The sequence below is a fragment of the Rana temporaria genome, chromosome 1 (assembly GCF_905171775.1).
Source record: "Rana temporaria chromosome 1, aRanTem1.1, whole genome shotgun sequence".
NCBI lineage: Eukaryota > Metazoa > Chordata > Amphibia > Anura > Ranidae > Rana > Rana temporaria.
The window spans coordinates 184,745,293-184,757,415 of NC_053489.1; the positions used below are offsets into that span (position 1 = coordinate 184,745,293).

Genomic DNA, 12,123 nt, shown 5'->3' on the forward strand with positions numbered 1-12,123 from the left:
GTGTGCATTAGGGTCAGAGGAAAGGGAGGGGCCTTTTAAATTGTATCTGATTTGTGTTTCCTGTAGAGGGCGGAGCCAATCATTTCTCAAGTAGCTGTCCTGGAAGGTGAGAGGGGAAATGGGAGTTAACTGTAGAAATTAAACCCTTAGGGCCCTGTTACCTTAACACCCCAATCATGGGATCATGGGCGGTGCAAGGACTTTTGCCAACTAAGGGAAAAGGTGCATTTTGCCACCGTCCCCCCCCCCCCCCTGCCCCTGGCGTGTGTGTGTGTGTGTGTGTGTGTGTGCGTGCGCGCGCGCGCACACACACACACACACACACACACACACACACACACACATATTCTATAAAATGCAATGCAGAATACCAGTAGTTACAGATGACTACAAATCCCAGCCATGATACATTATACAGGCTGCTTAATATATTATTGCAGGGATTTGGTGTTTTTTTTAAACTGGAAAACTTTAAAACAGTCCCCCCTTACCTGTTTCTGAAGCCTTGTAAGTCGCGGCGGCGGCTCTGCGGGTGTGTATCCGGCCTGGTGAGCGCAGCGTGGACTCGTTTTTAAGATGCCGCCTGCAGCGACAGCCCACACACACTGCTGCTCCCCAGGCCAAACCACCCCCCTCCATTAATACAGACCCCCCCTGAGGACAAACCTCTCCCTCCATTAGTACAGACTCCATCCCCCCCCCCCATTAGTACAGACCCCCCCCCCCTCCATTGGTACAGACTCTTCCCCCCCTCCATTGGTGCAGACTCTCCCCCCTCCATTGGTACAAACTCTCCTCCCCTCCATTGGTACAGCCCCCCCTCCATGAGTACAGCTTCTCCCCCTTCATTAGTACAGACTCCCTTAATTAGTTCATACATCAGTACAGACACACCCCCCCCCCCCCTTCATTAGTTCATACACAGTTAAGACATACGAGTAGCAGAGAATCTGTTGGCAGATGGACAGCTTTCTGATCCCCTCCAGAAGTACAGACCCCCCCTCCCCTCGCACTCCATTAGTACAGTACAAACCCCACCCGGGCGGCAGCTGGAGAGGACAGTGTGGAGCCGCGCCGCCCGGGTGGAGAAGAAGATGCTGACATGGACGGTGACTGGTGGAGAGAGCGGCTGTGGTGTCCAGAGAGACGCCGACAAGGAGAGGAGGAGGGAGGGGAGCAGTGAGCACTCTGGCACATCGCTGTGGCGCCTAGGTGAACTGCACCCTGCGCAGCTGTCTCAAGTCAGTCGGTCGGTCCTTCAGTTTTCCGCCCTGTTCCCGCGCTGGCGCCGTAAGGCAAGTGCCATTGTTGCCTTGCGCTAGCGCCGGCCCTGCATGGGATAGTCTGAGAACTTGGTGCTATTAACTCCAAATTGACCAGTAAAAAGCCGCACGGTTAGAGGGGTTAATAGTTTCTCTGTAAATCCAGGAAGGAAGACATAACCGTCCCTGTGTTAAATGCTATATTTTAACTACTAGTGATCATATAGATGGTATTCACTGCAGGATCTTTAAATCCTTGTGCTTACGCTCCCATAATTACCTGGGCTATCTTCTGTTGCTGTGTTGCATGCTAGTTTACTGCAGTCCATACATCGATTTAGCATGGACAGTATTCATAAGAGCATACCAATTAATTTGCAAAAAAAAACGTGTTTTGTGTAAAATCTGATATGTTCACGAACTTCCCCTTCTTAAAATGGAAGTAAGAAAAATATATGCTGACTATTACAAGCTGGGCCATAATAGTGCGAAGCATATCTTCCTTCCAAGTGATCATCTTCTAAATTCATATAATCATCTGCACTGTATAAAGTCATGACACTCTTCTATTATCTTCCAGAGAAAGAGTGGAGCTTCTATACCTTCTTTCATCAATCGTATCCCTACCAATGACACACCTCCAACATTAGTCCGAACAAACAAATTCACCTCTGGCTTTCAGAACATTGTAGATGCCTATGGAGTTGGAACGTATGGAGAAGTGAATCCAGGTTATTTATATATGAACTTTTAACTCTGTTTAAATCCCAACTCTAAGTTTATTCCCCTAACAGCGGTGACCCTTTCCCTGTAGTTCTCCTCTGTAATGTATGTATGTATGTTTTGGTGTTGGTGTTGTGTGTGTTTGTTTTTTTTTGTTTTTTTTTTTTATAACTTACCTTTTTTCCCAGAGATATTGATTGAAGGTACATTGCAGTCACAACTTTCTTTTTTTTTCCCCTCTCTTATACTATATATTTTTATAAAAATTAAGCCTGCAGTTGTTCTTTAGAGACAAATGAAAAATATTGTATTCTGACAGCTGTAGTGCATGTAATGGAAGCATCCATTTATTTTATTTAAAAGGCCACTAATAAAAAAAAAAAAATCTTGACCATTGAGGTACTGACATATTGGTGACCCGTATACAAAAAACATGGAGCACCGCTCTAAGCACTGGAAAACGTCCCCCTGCAGTCCAAAGCATAGTTTGGGTGCCAACATTCAAACAGGCTCATCCAAGCTAGCAGAAAAAGATCGGAAACCCAGCCACTATATAGGGAGGTGAAGATACTACTTCAGCCTGAACTCCTCATTGTTATGCTGCTATGACATGTTTTGCCCTGTAAATCTGGGACTAAACCTCGTGGGTGGGGCACAACATGTCAGAGGAGCATAGCCTGGAGGAGTTCAGGCTAAAGCTGTAGCTGTACCTTTGCCCCCATGGGCTTTCACACTGGAGCGGTGCTCTAGCAGGATGGTAAAAAAAGGTCCTGCTAGCAGCATCTTTGGAGTGGTGAAGGAGCTGTGTGTTTACTGCTCCTTCACCGCTCCTGCCCATTGAAATGAATGGGCACTGCAGCTATACTGCCAGCAAAGCTCTGCTGCAGCGGCGCTTTACGGGTGGTTTTAACCCTTTTCCGGACGCTAGTGGGGGTTAAAAGTGCTGCTAGCGGGCAAATGGCGCAGTGAAATTGACGATAAAGCGCTGCTAAAAATAGCGGCGCTTTACCGCCGATGCACCCACCACCCCAGTGTGAAAGGGGCCTAACTAAAATCTAGTGGAACCAATTGCCTTCAGTAGTCACCTAATTGCTAAATATAGTCCACCTGTGTGTAATTTAATCTCAGTATAAATACAGCTGTTCTGTGAAGCCCCCAGAGGTTTGTTAGAGAACATTGGTCTGCATGAAAATATAAAGACACCGAATACATGCATTACATTTATTAACCTAGTGCAGTTATTGTAATCCATGGTTGCATCTCTCCAATTGTTGGTGACCTTTCTGATTTTTATTTTTTATTTTTTTTCCTTTTTCTTGCAGCTCCCTATACTATCATCACATTTCCTTTCCTATTTGCTGTTATGTTTGGAGATTTTGGACATGGATTTTTAATGGCTCTGTTTGCTTTTTTTTTGATTCTCTATGAAAACAAATTTCAGCGAACTCAAGATGAAGTAAGCAAGATTTTATTTTCCTTGTCGTTCACTTTTTAATTCGCTCCCTGTTGCATTTTTTTTTTTTTTTTTGTACTTACTTTTTATATACTTTTATTTCAAATAACAGAGAAAATACTGCATATAACCATTTTTTAGGTCATGCTCATTTCTGAATTATCTATATACCCTATATTACCAAAAGTATTGGGATGCATGCCTTTCCATACACATGAAATTTAATGGCATCCCAGTCTTAGTCCACAGGTGTCAATATTGAGTGGGCCCACCCTTTTCAGCTATAACGGCTTCATCTGTGAAGACTGTGCACAAGGTTTAGGAGTGCGTCTATGGCAGGGTTTGACAAATTAGCTTGGAATCTAGGAGCCAGCTAAAAAAGTTAGGAGCCAGAAAACGCACCCCGTCCTGACGATCTTGCGTGCAGAAGCGAACACATACGTGAGCAGCGCCCGCATATGTAAACGGTGTTCAAACCACACATGTGAGGTATTGCAGCGATTGGTAGAGCGAGAGCAATAATTCTAGCCCTAGCTCTCCTCTATAACTCAAAACATGCAACCTATGAAGATTTTAAAGGGTAAAAGTTTGTCGGCATTCCACGAGCGGACGCAATTTTGAAGCGTGAATTTACTCGGCGTAACATTATCTTTCATAATATTAAAGAAAATGGGGATAACTTTACTGTTGTCTTATTTTTTTTATTAAAAAAAGTGTAATTTTTTTCCCAAAAAAAGTGCGCTTGTAAGACCGCTGCGCAAATACGGCGTGAAAGAAAGTATTGCAACGATCGCCATTTTATTCTCTAGGGTGTTGGGATAAAAAATATATATAATGTTTGGGTGTTCTAATTAGGGGTGCAAAGGATCACAGTTGATCCGTGATCCGAACGGGTCACCCCCTTCGGATCGGAACACACTGTGATCCGCGGATTGCCACGGCTCCGGAGCTAGGCCGAAGCCGCAGCCTTTCCTAATGTTATGGCCGCAGCTTCGGCCTACCTCTGGAGCCGCGACCATAACGCTAGGAAAGGCCGCGGCTTCGGCCTAGCTCCGGAGCCGCCGCTGTAACATTAGGAAAGACCGCGGCTTCGGCCTAGCTCCGGAGCCACGGCCATCTTGGTACACCCGGCGGCGGCCCTCCTCTGTTTACACCCACAGAGGAGGAGCCCGCACTCGTGGGACACGCCGCTCGTCTGTCGGTACTAGCTGGGGGGGTCACTGTCCTGAGAAGGGGGATCACTGTCCAGAGAAGGGGGGGGTCACTGTCCTGAGAAGGGGGGGGGGTCACTGTCCTGAGAAGGGGGGGGGTCACTGCTGTACTGAGAAGGGGGGGGGGTCACTGCTGTACTGAGAAGGGGGGGGTCACTGCTGTACTGAGAAGGGGGGGGTCACTGCTGTACTGAGAAGGGGGGGGGTCACTGTACTAAGAGGAGGGGGGGTCTCTGTACTAAGAGGAGGGGGGTGTCTGCACCGAGGGGGTACTATAGTTGGTGGGGGGGGGGGGAGATTTTTTTTTTTTTTTTTTTTTTTGGCGATCCGAAAAATGATCCGATCCGTGAGTTTTTTGATCCATTGCACCCCTACTTCTAATTAGAGGGAAGAAGATGGCAGTGAAAAATTACATTAGAATGGCTGTTTAACCAACAGCCACCACCAGATGGCGCCAGCTCACACAAGGAAGAGCTGGGGACTTTGAAAAAAAAAAAATTTTTTGCCCACCTTCCAAGCCAAGTCGCCAGGATGCTATTTCTAGTCGCCATGGTGACCCGGATTTGTCAAGCCCTGGTCTATGGGAATGCTTCACCATTCTTCCAGAAGCACATTTGTGAGGTCAGGCATTGAAGTTGGACAAGAAGGCCAGTCTCCGCTCGAATTCATCCCAAATGTGTTCTATTGGGTAGAGGTCAGGACTCTGTGCAGGCCAGTCATGTTCCTTTATGCCAAATTCGCTCATCCATCTCTTTATGGACCTTGTTTGTTCACTGATGTGTCATGTTGGAACAGGAAGGGGCCATCCCCAAACTGCTCCCAAAAAGTTGGGAGCATGAAATTATTATAAAAGATTTGTTGGTATGCTGATGCCTTAAGAGTTCCCTTCACTGGAACTAAGGGGCCAAGCCAAACCCCTGAAAAACAACCCCACACCATAACACTCTCCCTTCCACCAAATGATTTTGGACCGGTGCACAATGTCCATAAAGACATGGGTGAGCGAGTTTGGGGTGGAGGAACTTAACTGGTCTTTACCTCAACCCGATAGAGCATCTTTGGGAGGAATTAGAGTGGAGACTGTGAGCCAGGCCTTCTCGTCCAACGTTCTGACCTCACAAATGCGCTTTGGAAGAATGGTCAATCATTCCCATAGACACACTCTCTTAAACCTTGTGGACAGCCTTCCCAGAAGAGTTGAAGCTGTTATAGCTTGAAAGGGGTGGGCCAACTCAATATTGAACCCTATAGACCAGGGGTCTCCAAACTTTTTAAACAAAGGGCCAGTTTATTGTCCTTTAGACTTTAGGAGGGCCGGATTGTGGCCAGCAAAAAATGTCAGCATCAATGAGAAAAAATATGGCCTCAGAATTGGTGGTCATTAGGGGAGGGGTAGTGCCCCTATTAATAGGAGGAATAGTATCCCATCAGTGGAAGAAAGAGTGCCCTATTGTTGCTGTCAGTTGAAGGAATAGTGCCCCAAGGGCCGTATAGAAGCTAGCAAAGGGCCACATCTGGCCCTCGGGCCGCAGTTTGGAGACCCCTGCTATAGACTAAGACTTGAAGGCCATTAAAGTTCATGTGCGTGTAAATTCTGGCTTCCCAATACTTTTGGAATTAGAATGTATTTTATTCCTGACCCCACACACTCTTCACAAGATTCATTATTAACTATGTAGTGTGGGGCCTAGATAAATAACCCATTGACAATATTATCTTTGGTTAGGTAGCAACTAACTCTAAAATGTATCTTTTGAGATCAAATCTGAAGCAAAATCTGACCATATGCCAGTGTCACAGGCAGCTTAATGAACCAGATTCAAGCTTCCACAAGTGATTTAATATGCACTTTGTTCTTAAATCTTTTTGTGGGTTGAAAACATGCCACATTGTGTGGATTGAGTGGTGTTAGCCATGCACATTTGTCTTTGTGAAACGACTCAAACCCTCCCACGTGCTACCTCTACAACAGGGGTGCCCAACCTTTTTTAGTGTGAGGGCCACTTAAGCGACTCTGTAACCCGTCGTGGGCCACAATAAATGGAGCGGGCAGATAGCAGGTCGGATTAGAAGTAGGACACAAGTCGGTTTACATCTGCCACTCCTTAGAGGTGAATGGAGGGTCCAATTGGGTCAGACTGACCATGTGAAAGGGGCCCAAGGCTGCTTTCACACTGATGCGCTGTGGTTTACCAACGCAGTGTACCTTTTGGCTTTCCTGCACTTTTCAATAGACTTCTAATATATTCTGCAGGTTTGGTGCACTTTGAGAAAGCTCACCGAACTTGCAGGTAATAACAGAAGTGTATGGCTCAATGCAGGTAACCCGCAGGTGCGCTGCTCTGCAACTGTGGGTCAATTTGAAAGCAGCCCAGTAACCACTACAGAACAGATATGCCCATATATACACTGTGATTTTAGTAATAAACTGACCTTTTAATAACAGTATTCTATTCCATCCCAGAGTAGGAGGTCGCGGGCCACTGGTTGGGCACCCCTGCTCTACAACATGGATGCTAATAATTCTGTCGTCTAAGACAGACTAAGAACTGAACAGACTCCTTAACATAACGCAGTGTACATAGGACAGCACTGAATATCTAATCTGATCAATAAGAGAAGTTCATTGTTATGCCGCGTACACACAACCGTTTTTTGGGTTCTAAAAAAATCATTTTTTTTTTTTTAATGTCATTAAAAACGATCGTGTGTGGGCTCCAGAGCTTTTTCACAATCTAAAAAATGGCCATTAAAAATTTCGAACATGCTCTATTTTTTCACTAAGTTTTTAACGTTGTAGTTTTTAAGGTTGTAAAAAATGGTCGTGTGTGGGCTTTAACGACGTGAAAAACCCGCGCATGCCCAGAATCAAGTTATGAGACGGGAGCGCTCGTTCTGGTAAAACTAGCGTTCGTAATGGAGTAAGCACATTAATCACGCTGTAACAGACAGAAAAGCGTGAATCGTCTTTTACTCAAACGCAATCGGCAAAAGCAGCCCCAAGGGTGGCGCCATCCGCATGGAACTTCCCCTTTATAGTGCCGTCGTACGTGTTGTACGTCACCGCGCTTTGCTAGAGCATTTTTGTTGCACGATCGTGTGTAGGCATGGCCGTTTTAATGATCAAGTTGAAAAAAAACTATGCCTGTTTATGAAGTCGAGAACTTCAGTTCTTAGAGGGAGGACAGAGGAGTTTTTCAGATTACAGTGCAGCAAAATTGAAAAGAGCATGTAATGACATGTATAGACACATAACTAATTAAATATATATCTCTTGGTATATAATATATATCAAATCTAAGAGAGAGAGAGATATATATATCCTCTAATCGCACCAGACGCTTTACCTCTGAGCTGGTGAATGAGGAGAGAGGGGCGGATCCAAACTGCGGCTCAGTGGCTGAATAGACACACATAGCAGTGGACCAGCTCAGGCGCCCCCATAGCAAGCTGCTTGCTGTGGGGGCACTCGGCAGGAGGGAGGGGCCATGAGCGTCGGCAAGGAACCCGAGAAGAGGATCTGGGCTGCTATGTGCAAAACCACTGCACAGAGGAGGTAAGTATAACATGTTGTTTTTAAACAAAATTAGACTTTAGTATCACTTTAATAGAGGAATTCTAAGCAAAATTGGACTCTGTGGTGAACTCAAGATTGCCCTTCCCTGAATTTTTTTTTTGGAAAGGCCCAATATAAAAATGTAACCAACATGTCTACAGGTATGTATTGAAGACAAGCCACAGTCAAAGCAGGGGCAGGTCAGGTAGTGCAGACAAGGTCATGTACTGCAAAAACTACATTCTACTACTTATCACTGTCTGCCACAGTGATAAAGCCCTTAGTGACCAAATTTCTATTTGCAGAGCTTGTGTCCAGCATATTGCTGTCTCCTGCAAAATGAGGATGAGCCAAATAATGCATGGGACCGACAGAACTCTTATCCTTTGAATTCTCAAATATCTAGGTTTTCCTTGAGTATACTGCATATTGTTGTCATGCAAGATCCTATATAAAATATAACATTTTCTTCCGGAGACTTCTCTTCTCTTTTGTTAAATGTTTCAGAATATATACACACACTAAAGAGTAGTTTATAGGATTTTTCATTGATTCAACAGATTATGAAGACGTTTTTTGAAGGACGATACATTATTTTGCTTATGGGGATTTTTTCGGTTTACACTGGGCTTATCTACAATGACTGCTTCTCAAAGTCAGTGAACATATTTGGGTATAGCTGGAATCCTTCTGTGATGTATAAGTGAGTATATTGTTATGAATGTATATTGTTAAAACAACATTTCCAGTAATTGTAAATTTAAAGAACAAGTTTATGCAGCACATGTAGACACAGCCAAAACAAAACAGGGTAGTAGGCTCCTTTCACACGGGCGGACCTGAACGGGCGCTCTATGGAACGTCCAATGTCAGCGGTTACCATGTCCCCTGACATCTGATCCGCTAAAATCAGACGTATGGCGATACGTCGCCATTTGTCCTGGCGGATCGGGTGAGATCTGATAAACGGACATGTTGTCCGTTTTTCGTCCGATCACTCCAAAGCAAACAGCGGAGCTCGAAAAAGCCCCTCCCCGCTCAGTGAGCAGAGAGGGACCTGTCATCCGCCGGCTTAGCCGAGATCAACAGGGAGATCTGCCGCTGAGCTGGCAGACCGCTGCAATGAATTCGCCCTGTGTGGAAGGGACCTTTTTTATTGTATGTAATATTATAATATGTATGCGTGTTTAATTTACAGCATATAGCATTTTTTATTATGTATGCATGTTCACAGAATATTCAAACAGTAGTTGTTCCTTTTACCCCAGTGTAAAATGTGCTCAGTTTGGGATGTCTGGATTCCACTGAAGGGTGACTAATTCTAAGGGTTGGATTTATTTACAGTAGGGATAACATTATATTACAATTACAGATGAGGAAATGGGATAGGGGGAAATGGACAGGGAAAAAAAGGGGGAAGGGGGCTGTGTTCACTATCATACACACATCCTCACTGAATCTCTCAGGTCAGGGTCCTTTTTATCCAGACTTGAGACCCACACCCCAGATGGGGATGGGGTTGGTAATCACAGTCATTGTAAGACAGTTGAACCAAAAGTCATAAAAAGTTTCTTCCTCTCCCTGGCTCAACTTTCAGTTCCTTTGAGAAGATAATCACACGGATGTCAATCCAATTCATCACCCTTCAAGCACCATGCATGCCAGGTGTGAGGGGGCAGTTGAATATCCTCAGGAGTCCCACTGGTTAGAGAATGACCTTGTGCATTGTTCTAGCCCTGTTTACTACAGGCTGGCTATGAACAGCCATTTGCCTCACATCAAAGTCCTTTCAAAGCTATGTTGTACAAGCCATATTGTTCTCATGTCCCATCTGTATTATTTTATTTTTTCCAGTATTACACCCAGGAAAGATTTCATTTCGAACCGGTATTTGACTCTAGATCCTAATGTACCTGGAGTTTTTCTTGGAGTTTATCCCTTTGGAATCGACCCAGTAAGTGACTTGTGCTTTTGTATGTATACTTTGTTTATTTCTACTCTGTTCTTGGTTTTCAAGTTTACAGTGCCTTGAAATTATTCATACCCCTTCAAATATTTCAAATTTTATCATGTTACAACCGTAAATATAAATGTATTTTATTGGAATTTTATGTGCTAGACCAACACAAAGTGGCACATATTTGACGATGAAGGAAAATGATAAATGGCTTTCAACTTATTTATTTTTTTTACAAATAAATATGTCAAAAGTGTGGCGTGCATTTGTATTCAGCCCCCCTGAGTCAATGCTTTGTAGAACCACCTTCTGCTGCAATTTAAAGCTGTGAGTCTTTTTGGGCATGTCTCCACCAGCTTTGCATATCTAGAGTGACATTTTTGCCCATTCTTCTTTGCAAAATAGCACAAGATCTGTCATATTGGATGGAGAGCATTTTTGAACAGCAATTTTTTAAGTCTTGCCACAGATTCTCAATTGGATTTAGGTCTGGACTTTGGGCCATTATAACACATGAATATGCTTTAATCTATACCAGGGGTCTCCAAACTGCGGCCCAAGGACCAGATGTGGCTCTTTGCTAGCCTTTATCCAGCCCTTGAGGAACTATTCCTTCTACTGACAACAACAAGGGGGCACTATTTCTTCCACTGATATCAATGATGGGATACTATTCCCATTACTAATAGGGGCACTACTACTTCTCCTACTGACCACCAACCTTAAGGCCATATTCATTCTCACTGATGCTGGGCCCAGGGCATATTCTGCCCCCACTGGCTACAATCCAGCCCTCCTAAAGTCTGAGGAACCATAAACTGGCCCTTGGTTTGAATAGTTTGGATTGCCTTGTATTTGGCTCCATCCATCTTCCCATCCACTCTGACCAGCTTCCCTGTCCCTGCTGAAGAAAAGCATCTCCACAACATGATGCTGCCACCACCAAGTTTCACAGTGGGGATGGTGTGTTCAGGGTAATGTGCAGTGTTGGTTTTCTGCTACACATAGCGTTTTGCTTTTAGTCCAAAAAGTTAAATTTTGGTTTCATCTGACCAGAGCACCTTGTTCCACATGTTTGTGTCCCCCACATGGCTTCTCGCAAACTGAAAACGGGACTTCTTATGGCTTTCTTCTTGTAATTCTTCCATAAAGGCCAGATTTGTGGAGTGCACGACGAATAGTTGTCATGTGCACAGATTCTCCCACCTGAGCTGTGTATATCTGCAGCTCCTCCAGAGTTACCATGGGAATCTTGGCTGTTTCTCTGATTAATGCCCTCCTTCCCCAGCCTGTCCATTTATATCAGACCTGGGCAAACTACGGCCCGGCGGACCTTTTAATCCGGGCAGTGTTGCCAATAGGGTTGTCCCGATACCAGTATCGGGACCGATACGGAGTATTAGCGGGAGTACTCGTACTCCCGCTAATACCCCGATACTAAAATAGAATACTTCCCTGTCCCGCCCCCCCCCGCCGCCGCCGCCGCCGCCGCCACGTTAATCACCGCGGCGGGGAACATTACAGACAGCGTTCGTTTGAACAGCCGTTTTCCCTGCCGCGCATAGACACTCCCCCCTTGGACGGATCTGTCCAATCGCGAGCAAGGGGGAGTCGCATACACTCCCCCTTGCTCTCGATTGGACAGATCCGTCCAAGGGGGAGTGTCTATGCGCAGCGGGGAAAACAGCTGTTCAAACGAACCCTGCCTGTAATGTTCCCCGCCGCGGTGATAACAGTAGGTACGGGGGACAATGGCTGCTGTTCGGGGGACAATGGCTGCTGTACGGGGGACAATGGCTGCTGTACGGGGGACAATGGCTGCATTTGGGGACACATTTAAAAAAAAGTATCGGTATTCGGTATCGGCGAGTACATAAAAAAAAGTATCGTTACTTGTACTCGGTCCTAAAAAAGTGGTATCGGGACAACCCTAGTTGCCAACCGTCCGTAGAATTACGGAC

The 12,123-nt window shown here is 45.1% G+C and overlaps 1 protein-coding gene across 1 annotated transcript in view; it reads left to right on the forward strand.

Annotated features, from left to right (window-relative positions):
* ATP6V0A2 (ATPase H+ transporting V0 subunit a2) overlaps nucleotides 1-12,123 on the forward strand; it is a 96,890-nt gene that overhangs the window by 60,974 nt on the left and 23,793 nt on the right. Inside the window, exons 10-13 of the mRNA XM_040347335.1 lie at nucleotides 1,843-1,993; nucleotides 3,308-3,441; nucleotides 8,766-8,908; nucleotides 10,060-10,159. Coding sequence (XP_040203269.1) covers nucleotides 1,843-1,993; nucleotides 3,308-3,441; nucleotides 8,766-8,908; nucleotides 10,060-10,159 — 528 coding nt within the window. The remainder of the gene's footprint in view (nucleotides 1-1,842; nucleotides 1,994-3,307; nucleotides 3,442-8,765; nucleotides 8,909-10,059; nucleotides 10,160-12,123) is intronic.